General features: G+C 34.5%; 10 protein-coding genes and 2 long non-coding RNA genes across 16 annotated transcripts; 7 read left to right on the top strand and 5 right to left on the bottom strand.

Annotated features, from left to right (window-relative positions):
• Nucleotides 1-50: 50 nt before the first annotated feature.
• On the top strand, nucleotides 51-1,071 carry Vps29 (vacuolar protein sorting 29). Its single transcript, XM_081975003.1, has 5 exons — nucleotides 51-203; nucleotides 258-449; nucleotides 505-607; nucleotides 663-795; nucleotides 850-1,071. The coding sequence occupies exons 1-5, from the start codon at nucleotides 201-203 to the stop codon at nucleotides 965-967; spliced, it is 549 nt and encodes a 182-aa protein (XP_081831129.1). The 5' UTR covers nucleotides 51-200; the 3' UTR covers nucleotides 968-1,071.
• Nucleotides 986-2,184, bottom strand: Coq5 (ubiquinone biosynthesis protein COQ3, mitochondrial). Its single transcript, XM_081974998.1, has 5 exons — nucleotides 1,973-2,184; nucleotides 1,619-1,924; nucleotides 1,382-1,559; nucleotides 1,218-1,329; nucleotides 986-1,167 (listed from the first exon to the last, which is right to left on the bottom strand). Exons 1-5 carry the CDS (start codon nucleotides 2,112-2,114, stop codon nucleotides 1,066-1,068), a joined length of 840 nt encoding a protein of 279 aa, XP_081831124.1. The 5' UTR covers nucleotides 2,115-2,184; the 3' UTR covers nucleotides 986-1,065.
• A 304-nt stretch (nucleotides 2,185-2,488) lies between these two features.
• On the top strand, nucleotides 2,489-4,198 carry RpS3A (ribosomal protein S3A). Its single transcript, XM_081974999.1, has 6 exons — nucleotides 2,489-2,650; nucleotides 2,889-3,016; nucleotides 3,073-3,168; nucleotides 3,383-3,588; nucleotides 3,644-3,811; nucleotides 4,015-4,198. Exons 1-6 carry the CDS (start codon nucleotides 2,589-2,591, stop codon nucleotides 4,156-4,158), a joined length of 804 nt encoding a protein of 267 aa, XP_081831125.1. The 5' UTR covers nucleotides 2,489-2,588; the 3' UTR covers nucleotides 4,159-4,198.
• Nucleotides 4,199-4,349: 151 nt separating this feature from the next.
• On the top strand, nucleotides 4,350-11,973 carry LOC145726038 (zinc finger protein 532-like). Of its 4 annotated transcripts, XM_081974984.1 has the most exons (15): nucleotides 4,350-4,747; nucleotides 5,098-5,237; nucleotides 5,652-5,756; nucleotides 6,221-6,342; nucleotides 6,402-6,678; nucleotides 6,731-6,956; nucleotides 7,737-7,924; nucleotides 7,980-8,157; nucleotides 8,209-8,414; nucleotides 8,619-8,790; nucleotides 8,851-8,985; nucleotides 10,959-11,110; nucleotides 11,192-11,259; nucleotides 11,321-11,433; nucleotides 11,494-11,973. In XM_081974984.1, the coding sequence occupies exons 1-15, from the start codon at nucleotides 4,581-4,583 to the stop codon at nucleotides 11,948-11,950; spliced, it is 2,706 nt and encodes a 901-aa protein (XP_081831110.1). In that variant the 5' UTR covers nucleotides 4,350-4,580; the 3' UTR covers nucleotides 11,951-11,973. The 4 variants fall into 4 exon arrangements, with proteins under 4 accessions (XP_081831110.1, XP_081831112.1, XP_081831111.1 ...); XM_081974986.1 differs by lacking the exon at nucleotides 6,221-6,342 and having other exon boundaries at nucleotides 6,574-6,678; XM_081974985.1 differs by lacking the exon at nucleotides 5,652-5,756.
• On the bottom strand, nucleotides 5,328-5,678 carry LOC145726059 (uncharacterized). The gene is made up of 2 exons (XR_014177477.1): nucleotides 5,551-5,678; nucleotides 5,328-5,502 (listed from the first exon to the last, which is right to left on the bottom strand). It is a non-coding gene; the product is annotated as an uncharacterized LOC145726059 (long non-coding RNA).
• Nucleotides 11,974-12,104: 131 nt separating the features above from the next.
• On the top strand, nucleotides 12,105-14,809 carry LOC145726044 (endoplasmic reticulum-Golgi intermediate compartment protein 3). The gene is made up of 5 exons (XM_081974994.1): nucleotides 12,105-12,793; nucleotides 12,851-13,050; nucleotides 13,785-13,910; nucleotides 13,963-14,153; nucleotides 14,208-14,809. The coding sequence occupies exons 1-5, from the start codon at nucleotides 12,500-12,502 to the stop codon at nucleotides 14,543-14,545; spliced, it is 1,149 nt and encodes a 382-aa protein (XP_081831120.1). The 5' UTR covers nucleotides 12,105-12,499; the 3' UTR covers nucleotides 14,546-14,809.
• Nucleotides 14,810-15,027: 218 nt separating this feature from the next.
• LOC145726054 (uncharacterized) lies at nucleotides 15,028-15,462 on the top strand. Its single transcript, XR_014177472.1, has 2 exons — nucleotides 15,028-15,165; nucleotides 15,254-15,462. It is a non-coding gene; the product is annotated as an uncharacterized LOC145726054 (long non-coding RNA).
• A 47-nt stretch (nucleotides 15,463-15,509) lies between these two features.
• SppL (signal peptide peptidase-like protein) lies at nucleotides 15,510-20,911 on the bottom strand. 2 transcript variants are annotated; one of them, XM_081974996.1, is made up of 7 exons: nucleotides 20,555-20,911; nucleotides 20,089-20,471; nucleotides 18,674-18,844; nucleotides 18,440-18,612; nucleotides 18,238-18,385; nucleotides 17,937-18,184; nucleotides 15,510-17,883 (listed from the first exon to the last, which is right to left on the bottom strand). In XM_081974996.1, the coding sequence occupies exons 2-7, from the start codon at nucleotides 20,414-20,416 to the stop codon at nucleotides 17,812-17,814; spliced, it is 1,140 nt and encodes a 379-aa protein (XP_081831122.1). In that variant the 5' UTR covers nucleotides 20,417-20,471; nucleotides 20,555-20,911; the 3' UTR covers nucleotides 15,510-17,811. The 2 variants fall into 2 exon arrangements, with proteins under 2 accessions (XP_081831122.1, XP_081831121.1); XM_081974995.1 differs by having other exon boundaries at nucleotides 20,089-20,450; nucleotides 20,555-20,898.
• A 433-nt stretch (nucleotides 20,912-21,344) lies between these two features.
• On the top strand, nucleotides 21,345-23,050 carry LOC145726049 (transmembrane protein 64). The gene is made up of 4 exons (XM_081975000.1): nucleotides 21,345-21,992; nucleotides 22,048-22,250; nucleotides 22,340-22,501; nucleotides 22,560-23,050. Exons 1-4 carry the CDS (start codon nucleotides 21,668-21,670, stop codon nucleotides 22,671-22,673), a joined length of 804 nt encoding a protein of 267 aa, XP_081831126.1. The 5' UTR covers nucleotides 21,345-21,667; the 3' UTR covers nucleotides 22,674-23,050.
• Nucleotides 22,669-25,267, bottom strand: ohgt (E3 ubiquitin ligase component cereblon). Its single transcript, XM_081974990.1, has 9 exons — nucleotides 24,892-25,267; nucleotides 24,770-24,840; nucleotides 24,515-24,717; nucleotides 24,318-24,460; nucleotides 24,118-24,265; nucleotides 23,960-24,063; nucleotides 23,769-23,908; nucleotides 23,522-23,715; nucleotides 22,669-23,471 (listed from the first exon to the last, which is right to left on the bottom strand). Exons 1-9 carry the CDS (start codon nucleotides 25,016-25,018, stop codon nucleotides 23,273-23,275), a joined length of 1,329 nt encoding a protein of 442 aa, XP_081831116.1. The 5' UTR covers nucleotides 25,019-25,267; the 3' UTR covers nucleotides 22,669-23,272.
• A 50-nt stretch (nucleotides 25,268-25,317) lies between these two features.
• LOC145726051 (RNA demethylase ALKBH7, mitochondrial) lies at nucleotides 25,318-27,916 on the bottom strand. The gene is made up of 4 exons (XM_081975002.1): nucleotides 27,705-27,916; nucleotides 27,473-27,657; nucleotides 27,241-27,414; nucleotides 25,318-25,583 (listed from the first exon to the last, which is right to left on the bottom strand). Exons 1-4 carry the CDS (start codon nucleotides 27,808-27,810, stop codon nucleotides 25,320-25,322), a joined length of 729 nt encoding a protein of 242 aa, XP_081831128.1. The 5' UTR covers nucleotides 27,811-27,916; the 3' UTR covers nucleotides 25,318-25,319.
• Nucleotides 25,729-27,254, top strand: LOC145726041 (ribosome biogenesis factor Nop53). The gene has a single exon (XM_081974989.1). It carries the CDS (start codon nucleotides 25,824-25,826, stop codon nucleotides 27,177-27,179), a length of 1,356 nt encoding a protein of 451 aa, XP_081831115.1. The 5' UTR covers nucleotides 25,729-25,823; the 3' UTR covers nucleotides 27,180-27,254.
• Nucleotides 27,917-27,941: the final 25 nt, after the last annotated feature.

Below are 27,941 nucleotides of genomic sequence, written 5' to 3' on the forward strand. Positions count from 1 at the left end.
TTTCATTAAATTCCTATCTCAACTGTCAATTGACTGCTGCTGTGACATACGTCAATCACAAACAAAAATAATTAAACAAAAAGAAAAAACAATAACATTCCACCTCATTTTAAAAAGTGTTTTTAATTATTAGTTTTAAGTATTTATTAATTAGCCTTTTCTTCTAGTTTCTACTATTTACATTTTCGAAAATTGTAATAATGGTAAGGTCCATCTTTTGAATACTGTATGAAACTGATCAGATTTAAAACCTTCAGCTCGTTTTGGTTTTGGGCGATTTGCACATACCGCATCGATGCAGCAGCCTCCCGGCCAAATTCAAAAAACTTCTGGTTCCCGGAAGAATACAGCACATTCTTTGTACTGGAAATCTATGCACCAAAGAGTCTTATGATTATCTGAAAACTTTAGCTTCTGATGTTCATGTTGTTAGAGGAGATTTTGATGATGTGAGTCAACCTAACTCATTCTATTGCTTATCAGGTTCTAAGTAATGGATTGTAGAACTTAAATTATCCAGAGCAGAAGGTGGTCACTGTAGGACAATTTAGGATTGGGTTGTCTCATGGGCACCAAGTTGTGCCTTGGGGAGACCCAGAAGCTTTAGGTAAATTTTGATCCAATCAAGTTTAAAATATTTCCTAAATATTGGCAAATTTCAGCATTAATTCAAAGACAGTTGGATGTAGATATTCTCATATCTGGACATACACATAAATTTGAGGCTTATGAGCAAGAAAATAAATTTTATATTAATCCAGGTAGTGCCACTGGAAGTTACAATGCTCTGGACACGTAAGTTGCTTAAAATTGAACAAGTCAGTAAAAACTAAAAATTTACAATTTTAGGTCAGTGACTCCATCTTTTGTTCTTATGGATATCCAAAACACTACAGTGGTCACTTATGTTTATCAGCTGGTGGGAGATGATGTAAAAGTGGAAAGAATTGAATATAAGAAGAATTAAATACAATAAGCCCTATGGTAAGGTTTAAGGTCATAACATTTATTAAACATATTTGTATAATAATTATAAAACAAAAAATATAAACAATTTTATTAAGTTTATAACTTGAAGCCAGAATGAATTGACACAATTCCTAGATTAAAATTTTCATAGCTCACTTGCCTGAAGCCTGCATCCTGTATCATGCCTTTGAACTTTTCCTAAAATTTATTATGCTGTATAAACCATTACAATTTAAGAAAATTGTTACTTGATTAGGAAACTGTCTGATGCTTTCTACCAGATACTGGTAAGGTTTCCACTGACCAGCAATCAATTGTCCTAATACTGGGATTACTTGAAAACTGTATTGATCATACACCCTAGAATGTTGAAAACTAGTATATCAAGCTGTTTAGTTTATTAACTGAATACCATTGAGCTGCAGAATTTTCTAAATGACTAAACTCTAAACACATAAAACGACCGCCTGGTTGAAGTACCCTAAAAGCCTCTCTAAGTACTTTATCAATATGGGTGCAATTTCTTATACCAAAAGCAATAGTATAAGCATTGAATTGCTGGTCCTTGAAAGGGAGTTCTTCAGCATTACCTTTATAATAAAATTTGTATAGGTATTTTCTGCAGTATGCAATAACACAGTACTGTTACCTTCCTGCCAGCTAATTGTTTCTGGATTATGTTGTAGTGCTCTACTTCTACTTTTACCCACTTCCAACATGGAAGGGTTGATATCAGTTACAGTAACATGACAGTTTTTAATGTTGTACTGCTTCACATAGTTCAGGAAGCGAAAGGCAATGTCTCCAGTACCTCCAGCAACATCCAAAAGCTGTGTATTATCAGCCGGTCCCAATCTATTGATAAAACAGTCTTTCCATAACCTGTGAATGCCCAGGGACATGGCATCATTCATTACATCATACTTTTCAGCCACATTTTGGAATACCTCATTCACTGTAAACGTGGCGTTAAAAAAAGCAAAAAAATTGGATACTTCGGTACCTTTTTCTTGTTTTTCATTTTCTTGTACAGTTTCAAAACCAAAATGAGTACTTTTCTCTTGGGGTTGGTGATTTACTGTGGATTGAAAAGCTCTAAACAAGCCTGATGTGAAACAATTTCTATTGAATTTCAATAGAGACATTATTCTCCTTAGAAGCAAAACTATGTTTTATTCAAAGTTTTTGAAATTAATTAATTTGAAAATTGAATTAATTGAGAAATAACATAACCTAACCTTGTAAACATTGAGGATTCGGATTGGGTAGAGAGATGGAAAATTATCATGTGACTGATAGAAGTGGTTTGGCGACATTAATCACGTGAGCACAAATCCAATTGTTCGACTCTCATTTTAAATTGCTAGAACTAGAATCTGCAAGTAAGAAAGGAATACAGAGTCCAAGATATATGCCCATATTCCCCATTTTTTTGTCAAACCCAGAGCAGGAAAAATAAACAAGGGACAAGGACAAGAATTTCGGTCCCTTCTACGAAACGATCTTACACACTCTGTCACTGTCAAAAGGACTGTCAATGTCATTTTAGTTACCAATGTCGAAGCTCACTTTTTGATGGCTCTCATTTAGTGACGTCCTTTTGCAAACGAAACGGAAACATGGCAGTGGGCAAAAATAAGGGTCTCTCCAAAGGAGGCAAAAAAGGAGTCAAGAAGAAGGTGTAAGTAGAAAATATCTGTATACTTTTAATCCCAAACGTTTACACTATTTAATTTTTTGTTTAACGGCAGTTTTAAAATGTAGATTGGCTAGTTAAAAATGGATTATTTTATGGGATCTCTGTGTATTTGGATCATCTTGTTCTTCTACTTTGTTTATAGTACTAAAGTTTTAACTTTCTTGCAAAGTAGCGCTGGTTAATGAGGGTACTGCTAATTCTAACGTTCTGTAATTTGCAGAGTGGATCCCTTCACCAGAAAAGACTGGTATGATGTGAAGGCCCCTTCAATGTTTGCCACTAGGCAAGTGGGCAAGACTTTGGTGAATCGTACTCAGGGTACGAAAATTGCATCTGAAGGATTGAAGGGTAAGTGAAATCCTCCTTGGAGTTCATTCAGAATATGAAACAAAACCCTGTTTTAGGTCGTGTTTTTGAGGTTAGTTTGGCGGACTTACAAAATGACAATGATGCTGAAAGATCCTTCAGGAAGTTTAAACTTATTGCTGAAGATGTTCAAGGTAGGAGTTTTTTCTAAATATTTTTGGTGGTTTTAACTGAATTGTGACAATTTTACATGATGAGACACTCAGCTCGCTTTGAAACATATATGAAGATATCTGTTACTGTTCCCTAACGACGCAATTATAATAATGAGTCTGACAAAATTTGTCAACTTTGTCAGCTCAGCTGTGTAGTTTTGTTGATGTTGATTAAGTTTTTATGTGCTTTAAGGGCGTTATGTCTTGACCAACTTCCATGGTATGGATTTGACTACTGACAAACTTAGGTCAATGGTGAAGAAGTGGCAATCCCTGATTGAAGCTTCTGCTGATGTGAAAACATCTGATGGATACCTGTTAAGAGTGTTCTGCATTGGGTTTACCCAAAAAGACCCCCAATTCTCACAAAGGAAAACCTGTTATGCCCAACACACTCAGGTAATCTTTATTTAATATTTTGAAGGGTTTTATTTAAAAATAATGTTTGTTGTAGATCAGGCAAATTCGTAAAAAAATGGTTGACATTATCACTAGAGACATTCAAGGCTCTGACCTGAAAGAAGTAGTGAACAAGTTGCTGCCGGACAGCATAGCCAAGGACATTGAAAAAGCCTGCCAAGGCATCTACCCACTCCATGATGTCTACATCCGTAAAGTCAAGGTAGGATGTCCCTATCATTTTTATGCAAATTTAACCCTACTTTAAGTAAAAATGATGAGACACTCAGCTCGCTTTGAAACATACATGAAGATACACTTCTTGTTCCCTAAACGACGCATTATTGTTTATCTGACCTATTTCAACTAAAACCCTCAGGATTACTGTAGTTTGATTGGTATGAAAGTTTTATGGTATTCCAACAGGTGCTGAAAAAACCACGGTATGAGCTGTCCAAACTGTTGGAGTTGCATGGAGACGCCAAGGGAACTGGAGAGGGATCTGGCGATCCGGGCGCAAAAGTGGACAGGCCTGAAGGTTACGAACCTCCAGTTCAAGAAACTGTGTAAATGTTAAGACAAATTTTAAAAAATAAAAACCTAATGGTGATTATTTAGTTTATCAGCCCTTAGTCTTGTACAGTCTAAAAAATATCTGTAAATAGATTTAAAAATTGGAGCTTGACCTTAAGAAGTTGTAGAACAATATTTTGATTTGGCAGTATGTCTTAGATTGATTACAGATTAATGGTCATATTCACCAAATTAATAATTATGAACGTTCTTTGAAGAGGGGACCGCAAGAGGGCCAGTCAGATTTTACTTGTGTCAATACTGTCATGTCATAATCAACCTGTTTACATTTTTTTCTTTTCTAAAATCTAAATCCTAACCTATGTTCCGAAGGTAAACAATTGTTTTGGTTGTAATTTTTGTGCATCGAATTTGTTTCTGTTTTGTTTTGTGTTTTCTTAATCTGTTCTTTTAAAAACATGGGAAAAGCTGGTTGTGTGATTCGTGGTTGCAAACCAGACAGTGGTGGTAGCCGCTTTAGGTTTCCCAACCCTTCTAAAAACCCTCTCTTGTTTGCTCATTGGAAAAGGATTTTGAGCTCTTTGTTGATTTGGACAATGCGAACAGATATAGAAGTGTTTCACACGTAAGTTTAGTCGTTATTAGAAGTGCGCAAATTAAGGTATTTTCTCAATATTCATACAACATACCTAATAATTCAGGTATTACTGATCTATTATGCTTAATTTAGTTTTGATCCAGGGTGAATACTGTTTAAAAACGTGTGTGAATGTGAATACTTTTAAAAAATGCTTAATTTAATAGTAATAATGATGATATAAATAGACTTTCAAGTCTGGCTAACTTTATCACCTATGAGTAGACTTAATTGAAAACAAGAATGTTAATCAAGATGCCAATATTATATTGCAGTATCCTCTGTTATCTTTATTTATTTCCTGTTATTTTACTAAATAAATTTATATCTATCTTTAGTTGCTACATATGTGACAGACATTTTGCAGCTGAAGATATTGTAATGACAGGAAGTAGGAAAAAGTTGGTTAGACAGGGTGCCCCATCATTATTCCTCCAACCAACTTCCTCAGTTCAAAACCCACAGTCTGAAATTTGTGGTAGGTATAATTATCAATAGTAACATTCTCAGTCAGGTCACAGTAAATGTAAAAAAATAATTTAGGTATGTGGATTAAAGAGAATGCCAATTTTACTCTATAAATTTAATAATTTAATTTTTCTGTTTAAATATCAGTTGTATTATAAAGATAAAATTTCAATCAAAAATATGTAATTATAACTAATGTGTTTCTTATTGAGTTTTGTTTTTTAACATATTTCCTTATTATTAAACTTAGGTGTATTAAACTTAACAAATAATACCTATATACTGTTGTCAAAGTAATATGATATATTTTGACTACCTTGAACCTTTTTATCTTGGATATAGGTATAATATACATAACTGTGATGCCTCAAGATAAAAATAAATTTATCCTCATTTATATCAATTAATTCTTCTTTATAATCAGATAACCAGGGCAATGACTCAAAAGAGCTTTCTGACTTGGAAACATCAAAACAAACAACCCAACCTGCCCTCTCACCAAAAATCATTCAAAACACTTCTTCAGCTGGTAGGTATTTTTTTTTAAATATACATTACATTTTTAAATATACAGCGCATTCCGAAATTTCCACCAATATTTTTTATCGGCCACCTTTTTCGAACAAAACTAAGGGTATAATGTATTTGGGTGAATATGGTGGTTAAAGAAGAGAAGAACAAATTTGAGGTTGGGTTCAGCAGTAATAAATAAAATCACAGTCAGAGGGCGCACAACGCACAAGTTTCGTGAGTTTTGCTTGGAGTCCTCTAGTAGTTTTTCATCTGTGCATTTAAAATAAAAGTTTGGGGGTATTTGGTACCAATTTTGAATTTTCAAATATAACAAACATGGAACAGTGTCTAGGTTTAACGATCCAAATTAAAGATATAACTAGTTTTGATTATAGCTGAATAATTTTTACTGAGATTGCAGTGTTTACCTCCCTATAAACTAACTACAAATGAGTGCCCTAAATTTTTGCTCCCCATTAGGCTGTCGGGTGTGCCTTAAAAGTGAGAATACTGGTAGTGCAAGACTGTTTCCAATTACAAATTATTCCTGGACTACTAATGAAACCTTTAAAGACAAATTGCAATTTTGTGTTCCTTCTCTGGTAACAATATAGTCTCATTTATTCTTTAAGGAAAAAACTGTTAAGCTCCTTATTTTCAGACTCTTACCGACGAGAACAAAATATGTGAATGTTGTGTATACCAGTTAAAGGCTACTTGGGAGTTTATAAACAAATGTTTACATGCAGAAAGTGTTTTCTCTAATACTGATAGTAGCTGTAAAAATGTTGAAATTGTGTGTAAAGATTCTCCTATTTTTAATTCAAACACAGTTGATATCACAAAATCAGATGATGACTCTCAACAATATCTCTTGGAAGACTCATCATCAAATCACAATGAGGAGGAAAGCAATTCAAAGGAAGCTCGAAAGAAAGGTAATCATTTACATTTTGAGTTGCTTTAGAAAATTCAATTTTTGATTTTTAGGCTCAAAAATTCCATCGGATTCTGGACAACTGGACAAGTTCCGTTTTATATCAGCCACTGTGGATGAAATGTCTTCACAACAAAGTGAAGACTTGCTTAAAATGGGAATAAAGACAATTGATATGTCCCACAAATCAACTGGTAAGAAAAGGATAATTTACTTGGCTAGAGATTACATGCCTGCTGATTATGATTGTCCACTATGTGATGCCAAATTGACTTCTAGGTGAGTTAGATTTTAGAGCAGAACTTATGAAAAATTCAGTGTATGAACTGAAACTGTGAACTAAAAAGGGCAAAACATTATAAGTGACATGTGTCAGCTGTGATGTGAGATTACCTGAGATGGGATCTCATTTGACAATTCATCACATTACATCAGGAATGCTAATAATTATCTAGTGACAGACTCTCAAATTACCTAACATGGGACATATTATGTAACCTATGTTTTTTTTCACCTTTGTTGAAAGCATTTCTTTACTATCAGTTACTTAGGACCTGGCATGTTAGATTATTATTTTTTAAATAGATGTCATATCAGTGGTCAGTATGTCACATGACCACTATATTATGAGATTACTATGTATAATTTTGAGAAGGTTTTATATCTAGATCTCCATCTTAATTAGGAGGCCATGAAGACACAAAATTTGACATTTGATTAAAAGCTATTTTGATAGAACCGCCGCCGGAGGGAGCCACTTTATTTTTTTCTAAAAATCACATGACTTTATGATTACAAAATTATACGCAGGCCACGTGATTTTTGGATCATATCGCGGTTAGATCTGAAAGAAAACGACTAATTACTAGTTGTCATTGTTCTCTATCTATTTGTTGTACTTAAAATTTGAATATCGTTCACTAAAGTACTAAAAGGTATATTAAAAGTAAAGTTAAAGTTGCATATTTGTGTTGAGTGAGTCAAAACGTGTTTTGATAGATGTTTTTATAGCTCAGTTTCATTATATTGAATAAGTTGATTTTAATCAAATATTTTTAGTTGTGATATTACTGATCACACACGATTACATCATCAAAAACGAATTGTGAGTGCTGACGGGCCCTCGTTTCCCTGTGATTGTTGTGATCAAAAATTCAGCGAGGAGGAAGCTTTACAAGTACACCGCTTATTTGCTCATAACATAAAGTACAACTTGTCCTGTGCAAGGTGTAAAAAAAAATTTAAAAGCAAGTTGCTTCTGATCACTTATTGACAATTTTATGAACCGTTTTATCATTCTAGCACTAGGCAACTTAGTAAGGCACAAAAGAATGTTTAAAGGACTCAACAAATGCGCTATTAAATGTCCAAATCAGTGTGCTAAAGAGTTTTTCAGTAAAACCGCTTTAGAGGCTCACCTGAAAGACGTGGCTGACGCACCGTGTTGCAATTATGTGCTATGTAATGTGTGTTCAGTAAAGTATGTGCTATAGCTTTTAATAGGATTTAGTAGTTACCTAATACGTTGTAGATTCACTAAAGAAGACTTCAAAGAACACAGCAAGGTTCATCCCAGTTACTTGTGTTCACAGTGCGGCAAGTCCTTTGCTGCCAGCACTAGTTTAACCATGCACACGAAGCTAGTTCACAAAAGCTCAGCAACAATGTGTCATGAGTGTGGAAAAATTCTGAAAACTCAAATAGGACTGAGAAATCACCTTCGGAATGCTCACAACAGTGAGTTTTTACTACTGTCTGATTTTCAAAAGTTTTTACCATCATGTGACCAAAAAAATTGTTGAGCTCAGTCATTTCTTAATGTCAAATGTCAGTTGTAGTGTTGCCACTCGATCTCAGAAATCCGTTACGTTACTTTTGTCACTAATCCAAAAATTAAACTGTACATCAAACTAATTAAGAAAACTTATATTAAAATTATAGCTGATCGAGATGCACCTACGTTTATCTGCGATCAGTGCCCTATGACATACAAAAGTAGGCAAAGATTGCGTCACCATCATATGATGCGTCACACTAGTCAACCGCCCAAAGTCAAGTGCACGATTTGCCAAAAGTTATTCTTTACCAATTGGCATTTACGCTCACATATCAGGTCAGTTGTGTATATTGAATTTGTTAATTATATAGTCGTTTTAATTATCAATATTAACAGGTTAATACATGAACCCCCGAAAAAGTTCGAATGCAAATTGTGTGGCTGTAAATTCTCTAGAAAAGACTATTTCGATAGACATTTAAACAACCACGACGTTTATTCACAGTTTACTTGCAGTATATGTAAAATCTGGTAAGTTTTGGGTTAGAAGTAGAAAAAACAAAGAGTACAGATCATTCTAGAATACGTCACTTTAACCATAAACTAAATGATAAGTACAGACAACCAGCGCAATGTAATTAAAGTGGCACCCAAAAAGAAACCCGTTTACGCTTCTAGGGCTTCCTATTGTATTTCGGCCGCTTCAGTTGTAGGTAAATTCTAAGAGATGGCGCTAATACAGCTCGTCATTGCAGACATAGTTGCCAACTTTTGCAGTATTCCTATAATCCGCTTTCTTTTGCTCTTCTTCCTATAATCTGCTTCTTGCATCTGAATTGCCTAAGAAAGCTTGATTTTTTCAAATAAATTTGAGTTAAGTTACTCATCGTAGTTTTGCAAACTAAACAAGATAAGAATTTCTGGTTTGAGGTATCGATAATAAAGATTCTATTAATTAAAAGTCACAGGACTCGTTTTTAACGTCAAAAAACGTCGTTTTTTAGTTTTAAACTGATACACTAAATCACGTATCTATTTGTAAGATTAAAATGTCATTTTTAACGTCACGTGACAGTTTTTATGTTTAGACAATTTTTTTTCAAATCTCGTTACTTTTTTAACGTCAAAACATATCTTGAAGGTCACGTGATTCTTTTAAGATTAAAAACGGATTTTATAATGTCACATGACAGTTCTGAATGTCCAAATGTTATTTAAAGGATCACATGACCGTCTTTATAGTGCAAATGGCCACGTGACAATTTTCAATTATTTTAACGTCAAAACGAAAACCTAAAGGTCACGTGACTGTTTTAGATTCAAAATATTTGAAGAGTCACCTGACTCCTTATAATGTGCAAATGGTCACGTGACGATTTTCAAAAATAAAATATATTTTTAAAGGTCACTTGACTCTTTACAGTTCATAAAGTTAATAAAAAAAAAACGATTTTTAACATTTTTTAAAGTCACCTGATTCTTTTAAGATTAAAAACGGATTTTATAATGTCACAGGACAGTTCTGAATGTCCAAATGTTATTTAAAGGATCACATGCTCGTTTTTCAGTTTAAACTGATATTTTTAAGACACACGTTACTCTTTTTATAATGCATTTTCGATTAAAAATGTGTTCACGTCAAACCGGAATCCTAAAGGTAACGTGACTGTTTTAGATGTTAAAATAATTATTTGAAAAGTCACGTGACTCTTTTTACAGTTCGTAAAGTCGCATGACGATTTTCAATACTCACATTTTATTTTTAAAGGTCACGTGGCGCTTATTTAATGCCAAAACGAAACCCTGAAATGAACGTGACTGTAAATGACAAAATATTATTTGACGGGTCACGTGACTATTTTCAATAATTAAATTTAATTTTAAAGATTACGTGATCGTTTTTTAGTTTTAAACTCTAAATCTCGTGACTCATTTTAAGGTACAAATGGTCACGTGACTGTTTTAAGATTTGGAACACATGGAATTCATAATGTATTAAGTATAAAATAACCCTTGATGAATAATAAAAATAAACTAATAACAAATAACTAAACTAAAAATACAACGAAGTGAAACGCAATAATTACAGAAAACACACACAAAATCTGTTATTTTTTGCCCAGAAACAAAACAAAAAATGTGATTTGTCAACTAGACAACGCCGCATCAAAACTGATGTTTTCTAACAGAATATACGTTTAGTGGTGCCATCTCACGCTGCTTACTTAAATTAATTTTCAGTACCATGTTTCCACTGTTTGTCTAAACTTATCATTTAGTCTATGCTTTAACTGATATGCCCACCATATTTGATATGGGATACACAGTGTCAAATGACGTCATCCTGGAATAATTGTAATGATAAATTTGATTCTTTATGTTAAGTCAACATGTAGAGTATTTGCGATAACATAAGAATGGTTTGTGATTGGTCAAAAAAGCAGCTTTAAGCTTGCTGATTTGTTTGACCAATTACAAACTGTGACTAACGCAATTGATTTTAGTTTTGCATCTGAAAACCGATTGAAAGCTCACGAAAAATTGGGTCACGACGAAAACGGAAAAGCCCTGGATTACGGACAGGGTGGTCGTGGCAATGCCATCAAAGGCCCTAAACCTTTTCAGCGTTCATCCATCAATCAAAAGTTATATAACAGTAAGGATATAATTGAGCATTAATTACTAATATGAGTATATTAAATTTCATATGTAACTTATTGAACTGCATTTATTACAGTACCGTTTATATGCAAAATATGTCACAAAGTGGTGAGTAGCAATCAAAATCTTCTACAACATTACAAGGTAAGTACTTAAAAAGTTGAGTCACTTTTTTTAAATACTACTTTAAATTGTTCCATTATAGACTCACTTGCGAATTCGTGAGAAAAAATGCGAAAAATGCGGCCTTGTCATGGCTAACAGCAACAATTTCAACAGACACATGAAACTACACGAAGATCCTAATTTTGACAAGCGGTATGTATCACACATTTTGTTACAGGGTGTGTCTCTATTGGTGATAAAAAACATTTACAGATGCAGAATATGCTACATTACTAAATCGTCCAAAGTCGAACTGCTCGAGCATATGCAGACGGTGCACAAGCACCTGAAACACGAATGTAAATACTGCGGAAAGAGATTCGGACGCAAATATTTGCTGTATAGTCACGAAAATTTGGAGCACCAGGAAGCCACCGAAAGGAAAAAAGAAGCGCTTGACATCATTTATAAAAAGCCCGTATTCGTTCCCGATGGACTTGTAGTATTGCCCAAATCCAGAAAAGGTGTTAAACGGCCTGACTATTACAGTACAGATGTGGACGAGTTGATTACTAAAATATCGCAAGGAGAAACTACAATCCAAGACTCTTCAGACGTTTGTCTGGACAATTTTAATATTGTAAATGAGGAGTATGAGTTACAAGAGCAAGAACGTGTTTGCACCGAATTGGTGGAGGAAGTTGTTTATTTAGAGCAACAGGAAGATTAAATAAAACTTTTTTTTATGAAAAACTATTAATCCAAAAAAACCCAATCCATTAAATTCCCAAGCAGTAACCAATTTTGTTTGTAAATTTTACTCTCCTTGTCAGTTGAAGTGAAATAGGAAACAACTGCCCATTCCTATATGTTACTGTCAACTGTCAACACAGGTTCTATACAAAAATTGAGGTTATGAGAACTTGAGAATGAAAACATAAATTAATGAACGTCACTTTAAAGTGTTTTCGGCCCCTTTTCACATTTGGATCTGGTTTTTTAGTCAGCGAAAACAGAGTTAGAGTTATTTATAATAATCAGTTCAGGAAGTGCTTAATTTTCAAGTGGTTTGACATCTATTATCTATATAGCCTTCCCCCCCTTTCTAACCGGTTAAAAAAACTTTGTTGATGTGGACAAATTATCAACTTTTAATACTTGAGTACACATTACAAGTAAAAAATAAAAAAAATCCTTGTAATGTCCTGGCTTTGAACTGAATTGAACACAACACCACCAATCCCTGAACTTGAAATTTTAGTGTGTATTTAGCCAAAAGATGGACTTTTTGAAGAAACTCCGTCGGTTTGATGCCTACCCAAAAACCCTTGAAGATGTTAGAATCCAAACACTTGGTGGAGGTGCAATTAGTATAATTTCCTTGCTAATAATCAGCCTGCTCTTCTGGATTGAAGTTTTGAACTACCGAACACCAAATATAACTGAAGAACTCTTTGTTGACACATCACGCAGTCCTAATATCGAGATTCAATTAGATGTAGTGGTACCAAAAGTGTCTTGTGACTTTTTAGCATTAGATGCCATGGATTCTTCTGGTGACCAGCATCTACAGGTTTAACAATCACATTACAATCAAATTAAGTCTTAATTATTATTGTTTTTTTTTTAGATATCACATAACATATACAAACGAAGTTTGGATTTAAATGGCAATGCCATTGAAGAGCCTAAAAAGGAGGATATAACCATAAGAAGCAAAAATGCAACTGATGAAGTTGCCACACAAAATAAGACTGAGTATTGTGGTAGTTGTTATGGAGCAAGAGATGGATGTTGCAATACTTGTGAAGAGGTTAGAGAAGCCTATAGGTGGGTTCAATATTTATTTATGATACTAATGGATTACCTGTGCAATATCATACTAAATGATAAGTACAGGCAACCCAAGGATGGTAAACAGTAAAGAACTGCTTAATCTCATAAGCGCAATGTTGCCTGTATCGGCATGGGCCCGGTGACGATTTTTACGTCATGATCAAGTCCGAGATTGTTAACCGATTGCAATCGATCATATTTAGTGTATTGTGCGCCGGAGACTTTACTGTGACGTCACGATCCATGCGCTACCCGGAAACAAAATCGAGCAATCCTTTACTGTTTACCGTCGTTGCAGACAAATCACCTATCTATTTGTAAGATTAAAATGTCATTTTTAACGTCACGTGACAGTTTTTATGTTTAGTCTATTTTTTTTCAAATCACCTGACTTTTTCAACGTCAAAACAGATCCTGAAGGTCAAGTGACTCTTTTGGAATGGAATTTATAATGTCACATGACAGTTTTAAATGTCATTTGAAGGATCACGTAATCGTTTTTCAGTTTAAACTGATATTTTTAAAGACAAGTGACCCTCTTTACAGTGCAAATGGTCACGTGACACTTTTCAATTATTTTAACGTCAAAACGAAATCCTAAAGGTCACGTGACGATTTTCAAAAAATAAAATATATTTTAAAAGTCACATGACTCTTTTTTAATGTCAAACCGAAATCCTGAAGGTCGCATGGCACTGTAAAGCTAATATTTTTTAACAAACCAACAGAGTGAAAAGATGGGCACTGGACAATGTAGATAACATAGAGCAATGCAAACATGAAAAGTTTAGTGAAAAACTAAAAACTGCATTTACACAAGGTTGTCAGATTTACGGAAATTTAATTGTAAATCGGTGAGCTTTTCTGATTTGTACACTACAATTTTTTTAATGATTGACGTTTTAGTGTGAGTGGCAGCTTTCACATAGCTCCTGGCAAAAGTTTCAGTGTGAATCATGTTCATGTTCATGATGTTCAGCCTTTTTCATCAACAGAATTTAATATGACCCACCATATTAAACGGCTGACGTTTGGTGCTAGTATAGACAGTGAAACTCACAATCCTTTAAAAGATTTCACTGGCATAGCCACTGAAGGTAATTCAGTTGATCATACTTTACAAAAAGTGTCTGAAACTAAGTAAATTCCAGGAGCAACCATGTTCCAGTACCATATAAAAATCGTGCCCACTTCCTATGCCAAAAAGGATAGATCAATGATTTTGAGTAATCAATTTTCAGTGACCAAACACCAAAAAGCCGTGTCAATTTTGAGTGGGGAAAGCGGAATGCCTGGAATTTTCTTCCAGTACGAATTGTCACCTTTAATGGTCAAATACACTGAAAGGGAAAGGTCTTTAGGACACTTTCTTACTAATATTTGCGCGATCATCGGTGGTGTGTACACTGTTGCCGGTTTAGTAGACACATTTTTATATCATTCCATCAAGATTATACAAAAAAAAATGGAGCTTGGGAAACTTCATTAATTATTAAAGTTCCTTTTATTGTGTGATTGTTGTAGTAGGTGGAATTTGTATATTGAGATTATTCAATTGTATTTTAGGACATACAAATAATTGTTTTTTTTAAATTGTGACATTTTTAAGGGGTAAAATAGGGTTAATCAGGTTTGTATTTTAAATTTAGAGGTGATGATTATTGTATATACACTGTGTGTATTATAAATATAGTGCAACTTAGTATTTAAAAATAGAACTATTATATTAATATATTTTTAAAAAATAGAAAAATTGTATCTCATTCAATCACTGTTTGTAGAACATTGTTTCCCGATAATCTAATTGAAAACAAACGTCTGCTGTGCCATATACTATAAATGAAAAAAATAAAGCAAACACTCCATATTGATTTATGTTTGCATTTTATTTACTCTCTGTGTGCAAACTATCACTTTATTTGTTAAGATCTCAAGATAGAAAAGTATAAAAACCGTAGAAAAGATCAGAGAACGATCAGTGTCTGACAAACTTTACAATCATGAATTCTAACGTTTATTTCGTGCTTTTGCTGGTTCTCGCTGTAACAATTCCTACGTTAAGTTTGGAGTATAGTGGAGATAGGGAAGATGCTACAACTGAAGTATACGGTAAGTTTGTTTGTCATACTATTGTATCAGGTGCTGAAATTGATTTGAAAGATGTGGTTAAGCTCAAAATTGCTCATTAACATTTTAGAAACAACCGCCGACTATGAAAACCTCGAAAGTACCACTCTGGAAGACAGAAACATAGAAGTTTCTGATCCAGTTCCTCTTAATCCAGGACTTTCTAAAAATGCTGTATTGAATTAACTTGGACAATGAACATCTGTCTTTAACGCTTTTCAATTACTTTACAGTTTTTATTATATTTTATTGACTAATAAATTCTACTATTGAAATGTTCTTAGTATTTCCAGCAACATCCCAGGTTCAATAAAAACACTTTAACCTAATATTTTACGTTCATTATATTACTATATTAAATTATTTTAAATAGTAAAAAAAAACAATAACACAACTAAGTGTCTTATTTGGACGCTAATTCTAGATCAAATAAAGTTTTTGAGATGTGTATGGGAAAAATTAAAAATGTCAGGACAGTCTTAGCCAATAATTGATTTGTAGAGTTTCCATTCACACTCCCATTGAAACAGTGTTATAACTTTCATCCTCATTATTGCCATTATACAAAATGAGAACTCGATATATTAAAAATGTTGGCCCAGAAGTATAAACAAAGTACTAATACAGGCTTTATGCTTACACACTCTTACAGACATACAATTTCTGTGATGGTTGATTATAAACAATACTCATATATCATCAAAATCTTTCTACAGTGTGCAATTTTCACCCATAAAATTATTAACACTTACATATTAACCTTTTATGTCAGTGCATGTATTTAAGACTTAACGAGTACGAATATATACAATAAATGATATTAGATTGTTCAAAAGCATGTTCTCAGGCTTTTTTTGGCGTAGTTTAAGCAATAAAACTGTCTCTGAACAATCTAATTGAAATGTGATGCCATGATAAGAGATGAAACTTACAATATTACCTACTAATCACAAAAATAGTGTGTTGTTCAATACGCTAGAAAATAAAGCTGGTTGTTGTTCATCTAATATACGAATAAGATCGTCGTTGATAATTGGAAACAAAATACAGAGGAAGTTTTCGCTGGTTGACGATTTTAGAACAATTTCAAACTACTTGAAAGGATCAGATCTACTAAAATTCTACCAGTGAAACATACCCACGAAAAGCATTCGGCTAGCTTTTGTACAGTTTAGAAATAACGGTAATAATAATGTATAATATATCAATATAGTGATGATTCAGTCTTTGCTTATTAAAATATATATGGTATTTGTTAACGTTAAATAGTTGAAACAATGCAAAATGTAACTCTACTATAAATTATACTTTAGAAAGTACACAAACGTTATTATAAATACCGTCCAAATTTGGAAAAACCCGGATTAAAACTATGTAAATTAGTACTATAGAGACTTTGTTCTGTATTACTGCAGTTTACACTGTGTTTAAGGGCATCCCACAATATCTTCGCCAGCTAAGAAAATTCAGGACACCCTGTACTAAAATGTCTATTCTTGTAAAAGACATTATATGAATCACATTGGATACCTATATCCAAGCACTGGCTCAGAAAATACTACTTTTTGCATACAAAAGAGAATAATCACTGATGATGTTTTGTTCGGTAAACAAAAGCAACTGACTTCCTTATGCTAAGTCTACATGTTGACATTTTATACAGATATGTAAAAGAATGTACATATCTGTATAAAATGTCAAATAGAAGAGTTTCTTTGAGGATTGCACTATAAGTTGTATTTACAGCTTCATGGAGTTAAATTTGATAGTTGGGCCGTTAAGACACACTTCAATACCTTAGACGTATTTTGGTGACAATATTAACCTGAATTTTAAGCTGTAATAACATAGGCCATCTTTTTTCATCAGAATGAGTTAAAATGAGACAGGCAATGTAAACACTCCAGTAAACACTGACGCCAAAATACGTATCTTGCTTTCGTCACGTGACAACTGTGAAAACTATCAAAACTCACTCACCAATGACCTGAAAGTAATGAAATTGCAAATAGTTGCTTATTTGAGGATTAACACTGTAAGTAGTGTTTACAGCTTCATGGAGCTAAATTTGACAGTTGGGACGTTAAACGTGACATCTGTCAAAACTGTTATACAGAATAGATGTGTTTCTTTAAAGAATTGCACTGTAAGTGGAGCCAAATTTGTCAGTTCTGACGTTAAGAAACACTTTGATACTTACGTCACTTAACATTTTAGATTGGTAATTTTGCATCACAGCTGCGTGATTTTCGACAGCTGTCAGGTGACGTAAGAAACATATCAAAAGGCGTATTTGGGCCTGAATCTGAAGCTTTAGTAACATGAACCATTTTGTTTTGTCAGAATGAGTTAAAATAAAATAAAAACTGTAAACACTTTAGTAAACGCTGTCGCCAAAATATGTTTTTGAACAGGCAAATGAGTGGATTATTCTCATTTTGTCAGGCAAAAATAGTTCAGATAAAAATTAAACAGAAAAAGAAAATAGAGAGGCGATTAATCACATAGAACACCCACAAAAACCGATCCGACCCGCATACATTGCACTGACCGTAATCGAAACATTCGTAAACCAAAAACAATGTTATTTCCTAACGTATATAGTAACGGTTGTACCATCAATTTTTATCACACGTCTTGCAAATGCTTCGATACACTTAAAGACTTAAACGGTTCCGACCACATTCGTCGTAAATCGCCCTAAATAAAAAATGGTGTTAACCTTACAAATTAGGATAAAAATGAAAATTTACCTTGAGATAGGCCATTGTTAAGAGAGGTAAAAGTGTGAACGGAACCAAATACAGCAGAGCTGGTTGGGCGGCTTTAAACACCTCCGAACTGACTGTGGCAGTTAGGAGACCCAGAAAGTAGCCTAGTAAGGAACAATGGAAATAAGTGAGTCTGGAGCCTGCCGGCGCCAAACCTTGCGACTTTTTGTACGCGTCGTAGCGCAGCACAAAGCATAACAGCAAGCCGGGCATTACAATATCCCCCAAACCTAAACAAAACTCTTACTTAAAAAAAATTCACGCATTTCATTAGTCAACAAACCCAGCATGCTAAAGTGTCCGCTATTGTGGATGCTAGGAAAAACTAACTTTCCAGGTAAACTTAGTTTGGGAGCTTCTTTCGCGACGCCCCCTATGTGTAACTTGCGCGCCACTAGGCCTACCGGATTCTCAGCAGGTCTAGTGGCGACCTGAAACATACGTCATAGTTTACGCTGAAACAATCATGTGACCAGTTTTCTTGCCTTGACCATAACGTTGGCGCTAAATATGTACGATGAAAAAAACACCCAAAACACGTCGTAGATGAGCAAACCAGTCAAAAGTAAGGTCGACACTTTAAGACTTGGCAAACGGACGAAAGCTATGAAGGCGACGCACAGGCCCATTCCCATTGCGTCCATAAGCAACCAATGACCTTAAGCAGAATAAATGTTAAATAATTAGAACTTATCAAGTATTGAAAATTTATTGTTTACCTGTTAGCACCCATATACAAACGATAAAGACTGAGAGGGAGAATGATAGCAGTTCTGCAGCTGTAAATCTGCCACAAATGCCAAATGAGATTTTGTTTCCATCTGAACAAGGTCTGATTATATACTGACACATGGGCAGCAACAGAAATGCTAGGGCTACAGTGGCAATTACTGGAAAAATTCCTCATTGTATAGTAATTGACAAATAAAAACAATCAACAGATTGCATTCAGAAATTTTTTGCAAACTAATAACAATTAGCAACCTCAAACTGGCAATTATTCAATAATTTATCTTTTTTTATTGTGCATTGTTGCAAAGTTTTCTGATTAATAATTAAGGACCAATGCAAGTGTGTTTATTACTTATATCTCTTCAAGTATGAAATTTACACTCTGTCAATCTTAAATTACTATACAATTAATTATTACCTACACACAGTAGAAACTGTTGTTTAAATTCAGGTAACTGGGGCTAGTTAAAAAATACAATAGCAAAAAAAGACCTATTCTCACTTGTTCACTCACTTGTAAAACGTCTCTGCTGGTGAAAGTTTTAATCAAAATCCTATAACTGTTTTGGACTTACTATGTTATGTAAAAAAAACAATTAATCATTCTATGGGTAATATAAGTTAGAAGAGGAAAATAATTGAGATTGGCACTTTTTCTAAAGGTAATAAAATCGATTCTGGTTAATAATAAGATTTCATATCCTAGTTTTTTTTTCTTCAAGTTTCTGGTGCTCAATTTGACCTCTTTGTCAGTGGTCCCCTTTGAGATGGAGCCTGTAGAACAAATTTGACGTCACAATGACGTAATTTGACAGTTGGTCAAGATATTGTTTGCAGGACCTTCCATGGCCTCATTCGTTTTCAAGAGCGCGTTTTTGACGTCACGATGACGTAATTTAACAAAAGCATAATTTAATCAACTGTCAAATTACGTCATCGTGACGTCAAAAACGCTCTGCCCGCTCCATGGAGCTTGAAAACAAATGCGCCCTATACGAGGACTTTTCCAATAAAATTTCTTGACCCTCTTGATTTTAGAGGTCCATTTTGTAATGACAGGGATTTGACAGGTGCTCATTCATTCCTTTCCTTTGCAAATAATTGCAGTCACATGACCTGCTATCAAATGATGTTACAGAGTGCCCATTGAGCATTTCATGCAGGATACAAATTAGTGGAATATATTGGTACACTGTTCTATTAAATGACACTGAAACCTGAAACAGTATGGGATTTGACTAGTTTTGCACTAAACCAATGGAAAACAGAGCTTAGAATGACAGTTGGTCATGTGGTTTTATTTTGCCAACTGATTGGCTTTCTCTGGCTCCATTTTTTCATGTCATTTAAAATATTTACTAGTAATTACATATAAACAAAATAAAAAACAAACAATACTTACTTGCAGTACAAATAGCAAATAACATTTGCATGGAGTCAAAAAAGAAAAACATCACCAACAGGGAAATGCTAGCACCCAATGGTAAGCACAAAGCATGCATGGTATCCAAAGTTTGGACATTATTTTCAGCCTGGACAGTTTGAGAAGGATTCAGCAGACAATTAGTTGATCCATGAGCTTTCTCTCTGGCTTCCTGTTCCATGTTCAGGCTCCGAAAGCTCCCGTACACTATCAGAAGCATGGATATCAAAAATGTTGATACTCTACTGGAGTCCATGATTGAGTAGGCCCATTGGTACTCAACTGTTTGCCCTTGGCTGTCTGCCATAACGACAGCCAACTGTTTCTCAACGCTATGCTATCTGAAATCAGAGTGTGCCGTGCTGGTCATTATTATTAGAAGAAGTGTCCTAATTTTGGCTTTTTTTAAAAACATTCTGTATGAATAACGGGGTCAAAGACCTACCTGCCGCTAGAACAGATCTCAGCAACCAAAACTGCACTAAGTTTACGTTCTAACATCACTTGGTGTTATTTAAAACCATCACATTTCAGTCTTTGTTTTTATAATTCGATTAGCAATTGCACTTGTTTTTGAGCGCCATATTGGTTTTTAAGTTGGTGAGTTCCGAATATTGGATTTGGGACCTTCGGCGCAACTTTCTAATCCTCTGTGCGACAGTGCGAGAACCGAGAACTCGCAGAAGTAGGGATGTGCAGTTTCACAATGCGTATTATATCAAATGAACATAAATATTCTTTAACAGTCTTAAAACGACCAAAGGGTGTGCGGAGGGCGGATCAGCTCTATTAAAACAAAAAAAAAATCATTGCAATGTATTTCTTATTTGAAAAACAGCCTCTTCTTGAATCATTATTAATGTCACGTGAGATCTGTCAGTATTCTGATTCTGTCTTCTTGTGTATTTAATTCACTATTTATGGCATATAAACTCAAGGTCAAGGTGGTCTTGAATTAGAAGGTGGCATGCAACTGTCAAAACCGACCTGCCGCACTTGCACTTGTTATTTATCGAGAAGCTTGGATTTTAACCCAAAAATGATTTCAATAGCTGTTAATGAATTGATTATAAATTGGCATTAGGACAGCTTTTCATATCCACATTAATTTGTATCAGTTTATGTTATCTAACGTAATATAGAGTTCAAAATTAAAAACTTCAGTTTACAAAAATTTCGCTCTTTACGTTTCAATTATAGCATTGTGGCAACACTGTCACAGCCCCTGTGTCACGTGACACTGACATTCGGCAACCAGTCCCAAAGAAAACAAAACAATAAATTTTAAAAAAAGTTAAACATTAAACCCTGAATTCTCTTACTGAGTCATAAAACATTATTAGCATTTATCCGATTAGTCCTCGTAATGACTAGTATATTCCGCTAAACAAACCGCACAATTAAAAAAAAAACACCAACCCCAAATTGAGGTTATGATTGTCCAGTTATTTGGGACATAATCTACCATAAATAACTGTTTTCGCTCATATCTAGGAGATGACGAAAAAGAAATCACAGTTTTGAATCTTCTGGAGGCCGTTTAAAGTGACAGGCAAAAATGAAATTGCCACTAGAAGATTATGAGAGTCTACTGGAGGGCCCCAAAAAAAGGTGCTTTCGAATGCGATCCTCGCCGTATTTTCTATCAGTGGGCCGTCTGCTGGCTATAGTTTTTACTTTGAGCGTGATTGTTCTAGTTCTAGTGCTTTGTAAAGCTTACATCAAGTTTGTTTTGTTGTGGCTAGAACAACAGAATAGTGTCATTATTGCTTCTGTGATCTGTTTTCTTTTCTTCATAGTTTCACTTCCTATTAGTGTAGGTTATATAGTTTTAGTGCTGGCCTCTGGGTATTTATTTGGTGTTGCCCATGGACTGCTGCTGGGTAAGTACTTACTTTTAATAAAATAATATTGGTTTATTAAAATAGTAAGTTGCAGTGGTTTGTGGTGCCAATACTGGACTGTTTATTGCACATAATGTACTGAAAATGGTTGGACACCATCCTTCAGTGTACAAGTTTACTAGAAATGATATGGCCACTGCTATCATGCAAGTAATCTCAGGGCCTCTATGTTTTAAGATTGTGTTTTGCTCAAGACTGACACCAATTCCTTTTGGACTCCAAAACACTATTTTTGCTGTAAGAATAACTACTAAATCATTCAACTAGAAAAGCTGAATAGTTTTGATTGGATGAATAATTTTAAACCAATAAAAGTTTTGTTACAGTTAAGTAATGTGAGTGCCAAAGTTTACCATATAGCATCACTTTTGGGACTATTCCCTGCCCAATTATTAGCAGTGTATGGTGGGTCAACTTTAAGGTCCATGCAGGATGTGATAGAAAACAATCACATATCATCCACTACATACATATTTGCTGGTGCACAGGTGAGATTAACACTTAATCAGTTTGTATGAAAATAAAGTAATTTGTAACAATCTTCAGTTGATTTGTGGAGCTCTGCTGATAATTTGGATTGGTAGTAAGGCTCGCACAGAGTTGCTCAAGGTACTTGCTGAAGCTGATAATTCAGCTAAGGGTTCATATTCACTAGTCTAAAATAAAGCTTTATTTATTTACTACAGGGATGAAATTTCAATCTTTATTGCAGTTACAATAAAACTGAGTGTGTGCAACATGTTTTACTATTTTCCATCCTGTCATATTCTTGACACACACTCAGTTGAGAACCAGGCACTAAGAGATTGAAATACTCATCCATAACAGACATTTTATTGAATCATTGCATTTTGCTTTTAAGGCATTTTGTTTATATATTTAACTAGCATAGTAAATTAATAATAAATCCAGCTGATATGACATTAAGGATTTTAAAATGACCAAATAATATTCCAAATAAAAACCAGAGATCTGTTACTGCATTTTAAGTACAAATAATGTATGAATTAAATAATAAACAAATTATATATGATAAATCTTAGTTTAGTAATCAACTAATTTAATCAGTGTATTAGCATTCAAATGTTGATCACTATATAGTGTGATAAAAACTTTTTTCCTACTAACTAGCTGCAGCTTAAGGCTCCTTTTTTTGAATGAATAAATAAACCTTCCTTTCTGAAAAATTGCTCCACAACTTAAACCCACATTTATGTGACTATCACAGACAAAGTTTATACAAATTTCTCAACTGACCACTACCAAACAAAATCCCTTGCAAAGCTTACATTGCCACCTTTTTCATTTTCAAGAATACGCGTAGCAGGTGTTTGGGCTAGCACTTTAATGCCGGTGTGTGCCAAACCAAAAAACTCTTTAGGAGTCAAGTTTACACTGCTGAAGCGCCATCCTAAATGCGTGTTACAGCTACGGCAATGAATAACGGTCCATGCGTACCTGGAATAGCTGTTAAAACGCGATTTTGTGGTGAGTTTTAGACAAATTACCCAGGAAACCAAGAGAACTGTCTGGAAGGCGATCCGGCCAGTTTACAATTAGCCGCTGAAAGTACTGTGACGATTTCATAAACTGTCCCACCTGGATTGACATAATTGCTCTGAATTCCTTCTTTGGACATTGCAAACACTTGACTGGGGTCAGTGATTTGGGCTCCACATGTCACACAACAAATTTGCCTGCCCTACAATTCAATCTCATGTTTTCCAATTATTTTATTAGGTACATGAAAATTACCAACTGCAAAAAACTAACTTCCACTTTAAGTCTTTCTAATGTAGTCCTAAGACCAAGAATTTGAAGTCTTTCCCTGTGCATCAAGTGGTAATTTTGCACAAACCAGTATGACAACTTTTCAGGATCAGTTGGTATCAATTCTACATCAAAATCATTATTTTATATGGGAGTTTAACTGACTGAAACACTACCTTTTCCATATGAACTTAATCCTTCCAAAAGTACTTTAGTGTAATAAGACAACTCATTCAAATTATACACCCAATCAGGCCAAGGAAACTGTGAAGAGTGAATCCTACATAAACATACAATTTTATACAAATTGAGCACTACAATGAAAAACAACCACCTTCTGAAATGTCTGCACTGTCTGAGATCATCAAACACTTCCAGGTTCCACTTTCTCTTGCTTTTTAAGGCAAGGAGTTCAGTATTTGCTAAAGGAGACATCAAAGGTGGCTCTCCCAAGACTTGGACTGTAACTAGCTTAATTCTCCCTAATTACACTGTTAAATAAGTTGCCAGTTTCACACTTTAGACTTGACTCACCAGCCACATTTTCCATTTTAGAATCTGCCAACCTTTTACATCTCTGCCTTCCCCTAGCTTTAATGTGCAACATATTGTTCCTTAAATTAGTTTCAAAAATCTCCATAGTAACTCCATACTCATACACTCCATTATAAACTAGACTATAAAAATGATTACTGTAAGATTTTAGTAGGTAATTGTGATCAAACCCTTACTTGGCACACAACAAAATAAACACCTTATTATCCTTATCAATAAAGTCCTGCAAAACTCGATTTTCATAGTAATTGTTCATTACTAAAGGCAAAGTGAATCCAGGAAACACTAAAGTGTTGGTGTATATGGCAAAAGCATTGTGTAAGATGTCTCCATCCTCAAACACTGTATAACCACTTAGGGGGTTTAATTTACCAAGATACTGCAAGGAAAATGTGACAAGATTGAGGAGTAGTTGTAAGTTAATCTTTTACCCCATGAGTTGTAGGGATGTCCCTATCATATTCTCCAGGTATATCATTGGCCAAATTTAAAAGCTCATCATCTATGTTAATGGGAGCTATCAGTGAATTGTTAATCAAATAGGAAAACTCACCAGAACTATTTTCCTCTTCAGCACCAGAGTTTGAGTCTGTAATGTGTCCATTTTCCATTTCCATTGGAAAGTCTTCTTGGTCACTTTCTGGAATTTCTTCCGGCTCATCCATACTAGCACCACTCATATTTTGAAGTTAAATCAATATAGTGAAGAGCTATTATTTTATTTTGTAACCAAATTTAGAATTCAAATCTCCAAATAGTGCAAATCAAAATATTTTGACTATTTGACAGTTCTCGGCTCTCAAAAACAGCTGATCTTCTTCTTTAAAAAAAAAACCACAGATTTAAGCTCACGACGTAGGCGCTAATAGGTGATGAAATTTCCAACTATTCCACGCCACATCACTTATTTAATATTTATTATTTACACAGTATATTTTTGTTAATTTATGTAAAATAAATATTTGAGAAAAACACAATATGCTAAGAGTCTCTATATTTAGGATCTGGCTCGTTCCTACATATAACACTAATACGTCTGTCTTTCGGTACTTTTTTACCCTTAAAAATGCTTTCCTCGTTTTTTAATATCTCATGTGTGTAATCGAAACGTGCAGTCCCCTTCATTACGTACAAAGAACGTCTCTGCAGCAACACATCAGCGTACAAATCCTTGTTTAAATCGAGGACTAATCGCATAATACTGTCGGTTAGCAAGCTCAATCCTGCGATAGTATCTCCACAAAACTAAAACAAAATAAATTTCTGTAATGAAAGCAGAGACATGAAAGTAAATTAATTTTGAATCCCAAATTTCACTTCACATTCCTATTGACGGTACAAATGACAGGAAAAGAAGTGGTACACTGACATTTGACAGTGACATTTATTTTATAGTGAGGTTAGTTTTCCCTTTACTTCAAGTTCCATGAGTTTAATAGTTGTTTCATTCAAAAAAATAACTAATTTTTCTTTAAAAACATAAACATGGTAGCATCAAATGCAAAACGAAAACGTGTTTCCAAAAAATCAAAACTGTCATGGCGGAAACACACCAAAATAGCCGACATAGAAGACTTCCTAGAGGATCAATGGGAAGAGGAGCGTCTAGGGGCCACATTGGATACAATAGCAGACGAGGAGCTGTTCGTAATCGATGCCAAACCGTCTGAACACCAAGTGACATCACGTCAAAGCCGGAAATTGAAAGCGCAACGCCCCTTGAAAGGTTTTGCAGCTTTACAGTCCCACACTAAAGTTCCTGACCCCATAAAGAAGAGAAATCGTGTGCAGACCCCAGAGGAGCGCAAAAATGTGCTAGTCAAGAACAAGGAACTACAAAACCTGCAAAAGGGAGTTCTAAAAGCCAAGGAATTGAATGCACTTAGTGAGAGAAGGCTGTATGAAATCAAGAAGGAGCAAAAAGAAAAAAGGGGTGATTTTGTTAAAGATATTTGGGCTGTTCAATCAAACTCAGTTATTGAAACAGATCCTTGGGCTGAACCCATTACTAAAGTGCATAATTTAAGAAACACTGGAGTGCCAGTTAAAAGGATATCAAAAGAAATACAAAAGAAGAAAAGTCCTCTACCTGCAGTTGAGTTACCACATCCTGGGACATCTTACAATCCTTCCTATGAGGACCACCAAGATTTGTTGAAAACTATAGCTGAAGAAGAAATAAAAGTGATTAAACAGGAAAAACACTTGGATAGAGTAACCAGAGGTATGTTTAGGAAAGTATCAGCAAACCAAAAAGCAAAGGAGTGGGTTGTGGAAATGTCAGAAGGAATTCCCTCAAAGGATGGAGACACTGAAGTAAAGGAAGAAGTTGAAGACCTGGACCGCATCAGTATCAATCCTCCAGTGAAAAACAAAAAGAAAACTGTCCAACAGAGAAGAAAGCAAAGAGAGCAACTGGAACTGCAAAAGCAGCTCAAAGCCAGAAAGTTAGATAAGAAAAAAGTTGGTGACATACATATGATTAAAATTGTGCAAAAGAATTTAGAAAAGGAACAAGAAAGAAAAGAAAAATTGAAGAAAATTAGACAGGTCAGATTACAGCAAAAAAAAGTGAAACCAAAAGTTTTGAGCTCTACAAAGTTTGAAGATTTGGGTGTGGACTTCCAGATGGGCCAGGAAATTAGTGGAAACCTTAGAAATTTGAAGAAGGAGGGCAATTTGTTATCTGATCGTTTTAACAGTCTGCAAAAAAGAAATATATTACATCCCTCAAAGAGAACACATTCGAAAAAGCCAAAAATGAAGAAATACACTAAACCTGGACATAAAGATGATTGGGAGATTACAGTGGCCAGGACCTCTAAGGCAGTTGGAAAGTGACATTGATAATATTTTTTGAATTGTCTGATTATTTACTTGTTACATGTAATTCAATACTTACTCTAACAGCATCAATGTGAGCTTTAATCCATCCATTCTTATCCAAGTCCAGTATGTGCACATACTTTATTGGGGCAACCTCAGGAGGAAAAGCCAATTTACGCACTCTTTCTATTATCTTCATGTTGGCTTCATTCCACTTCAGTCTCTCAGTTTCCCTATATCCATGAATAGCCTGTAATCCCAATTTACACTTATTGGTGCACAATGAAAACAATGAAACTAAGACATACATCATCCCAGTGATCAAATTCGTAACGCAATTTCTTCATATATGGGTCAAGTTCGTTCATTAAGCTGTTCTCTTCATCCTCAGACAAAAAGTTATCAAATACTGTCATAGTGTTTATTAAACTGTCGGCTTGCTTATGGTCTTTGGCTAGTTTATCACATAGAGAAAAGTACGATGGTACTTCAACTAAAATTACAGAGTAAAGCAAAGTTCTTGGGGAAAATAACACATACCATCTTGGGTTTGTTGGGTTGTAAGGGTTATGTTCCTAATTATGGATTTAAAATTATGTATATGAGGTACTCTACACAAAGCTTTGAGGTTGTGTCTGCTATACATTTCGTTAAATTGTGAATTTGTTTTTTAAAAACAATCACTTGAATTAAATCTAATATTTTGGGGCTGTAACTCAGATTAGGGTTCATTTACATTTTCCACCATTTTTTCACAACTGTCACCTGTCAAACTGT

This window comes from Ips typographus, linkage group LG3 (assembly GCF_016097725.1).
Source record: "Ips typographus isolate SLU linkage group LG3, UJ_Ityp_2.0, whole genome shotgun sequence".
Lineage (NCBI taxonomy): Eukaryota > Metazoa > Arthropoda > Insecta > Coleoptera > Curculionidae > Ips > Ips typographus.

What these genes read in the sequence shown, in the direction of transcription:
- Vps29 (XM_081975003.1), top strand. An exon ending in GGGAGACCCAGAAGCTTTAG is followed by an intron (nt 608 to 662) that starts GTAAATTTTGAT and finishes GGCAAATTTCAG; the next exon opens with CATTAATTCAAAGACAGTTG. An exon ending in AGTTACAATGCTCTGGACAC is followed by an intron (nt 796 to 849) that starts GTAAGTTGCTTA and finishes TTACAATTTTAG; the next exon opens with GTCAGTGACTCCATCTTTTG.
- Coq5 (XM_081974998.1), bottom strand. Translation starts at nt 2,114, where the DNA reads ATGTCTCTATTGAAATTCAATAGAAATTGTTTCACATCAGGCTTGTTT. An exon ending in AAATGAAAAACAAGAAAAAG is followed by an intron (nt 1,925 to 1,972) that starts GTACCGAAGTAT and finishes CCACGTTTACAG; the next exon opens with TGAATGAGGTATTCCAAAAT. An exon ending in AACAATTAGCTGGCAGGAAG is followed by an intron (nt 1,560 to 1,618) that starts GTAACAGTACTG and finishes TTTATTATAAAG; the next exon opens with GTAATGCTGAAGAACTCCCT.
- RpS3A (XM_081974999.1), top strand. Translation starts at nt 2,589, where the DNA reads ATGGCAGTGGGCAAAAATAAGGGTCTCTCCAAAGGAGGCAAAAAAGGA. An exon ending in GTTATGCCCAACACACTCAG is followed by an intron (nt 3,589 to 3,643) that starts GTAATCTTTATT and finishes TGTTTGTTGTAG; the next exon opens with ATCAGGCAAATTCGTAAAAA. An exon ending in TCTACATCCGTAAAGTCAAG is followed by an intron (nt 3,812 to 4,014) that starts GTAGGATGTCCC and finishes GTATTCCAACAG; the next exon opens with GTGCTGAAAAAACCACGGTA.
- LOC145726038 (XM_081974984.1), top strand. Translation starts at nt 4,581, where the DNA reads ATGGGAAAAGCTGGTTGTGTGATTCGTGGTTGCAAACCAGACAGTGGT. An exon ending in AAAGGAAGCTCGAAAGAAAG is followed by an intron (nt 6,679 to 6,730) that starts GTAATCATTTAC and finishes TTTGATTTTTAG; the next exon opens with GCTCAAAAATTCCATCGGAT. An exon ending in CAATCAAAAGTTATATAACA is followed by an intron (nt 11,111 to 11,191) that starts GTAAGGATATAA and finishes CATTTATTACAG; the next exon opens with TACCGTTTATATGCAAAATA.
- LOC145726044 (XM_081974994.1), top strand. Translation starts at nt 12,500, where the DNA reads ATGGACTTTTTGAAGAAACTCCGTCGGTTTGATGCCTACCCAAAAACC. An exon ending in GAGGTTAGAGAAGCCTATAG is followed by an intron (nt 13,051 to 13,784) that starts GTGGGTTCAATA and finishes ACAAACCAACAG; the next exon opens with AGTGAAAAGATGGGCACTGG. An exon ending in GGAAATTTAATTGTAAATCG is followed by an intron (nt 13,911 to 13,962) that starts GTGAGCTTTTCT and finishes TTGACGTTTTAG; the next exon opens with TGTGAGTGGCAGCTTTCACA.
- SppL (XM_081974996.1), bottom strand. Translation starts at nt 20,416, where the DNA reads ATGGCAGACAGCCAAGGGCAAACAGTTGAGTACCAATGGGCCTACTCA. An exon ending in TTGTATATGGGTGCTAACAG is followed by an intron (nt 18,613 to 18,673) that starts GTAAACAATAAA and finishes ATTCTGCTTAAG; the next exon opens with GTCATTGGTTGCTTATGGAC. An exon ending in GCGCCAACGTTATGGTCAAG is followed by an intron (nt 18,386 to 18,439) that starts GCAAGAAAACTG and finishes CGTATGTTTCAG; the next exon opens with GTCGCCACTAGACCTGCTGA.
- LOC145726049 (XM_081975000.1), top strand. Translation starts at nt 21,668, where the DNA reads ATGAAATTGCCACTAGAAGATTATGAGAGTCTACTGGAGGGCCCCAAA. An exon ending in TGCCCATGGACTGCTGCTGG is followed by an intron (nt 21,993 to 22,047) that starts GTAAGTACTTAC and finishes AGTAAGTTGCAG; the next exon opens with TGGTTTGTGGTGCCAATACT. An exon ending in ACATATTTGCTGGTGCACAG is followed by an intron (nt 22,502 to 22,559) that starts GTGAGATTAACA and finishes AACAATCTTCAG; the next exon opens with TTGATTTGTGGAGCTCTGCT.
- ohgt (XM_081974990.1), bottom strand. Translation starts at nt 25,018, where the DNA reads ATGAGTGGTGCTAGTATGGATGAGCCGGAAGAAATTCCAGAAAGTGAC. An exon ending in TTTATTTTGTTGTGTGCCAA is followed by an intron (nt 24,461 to 24,514) that starts GTAAGGGTTTGA and finishes TCATTTTTATAG; the next exon opens with TCTAGTTTATAATGGAGTGT. An exon ending in CAGTGCAGACATTTCAGAAG is followed by an intron (nt 24,064 to 24,117) that starts GTGGTTGTTTTT and finishes ATGTTTATGTAG; the next exon opens with GATTCACTCTTCACAGTTTC.
- LOC145726041 (XM_081974989.1), top strand. Translation starts at nt 25,824, where the DNA reads ATGGTAGCATCAAATGCAAAACGAAAACGTGTTTCCAAAAAATCAAAA.
- LOC145726051 (XM_081975002.1), bottom strand. Translation starts at nt 27,810, where the DNA reads ATGTATAGCAGACACAACCTCAAAGCTTTGTGTAGAGTACCTCATATA. An exon ending in AATTTGATCACTGGGATGAT is followed by an intron (nt 27,415 to 27,472) that starts GTATGTCTTAGT and finishes TTGGGATTACAG; the next exon opens with GCTATTCATGGATATAGGGA. An exon ending in CTCACATTGATGCTGTTAGA is followed by an intron (nt 25,584 to 27,240) that starts GTAAGTATTGAA and finishes ATTTTGTTTTAG; the next exon opens with TTTTGTGGAGATACTATCGC.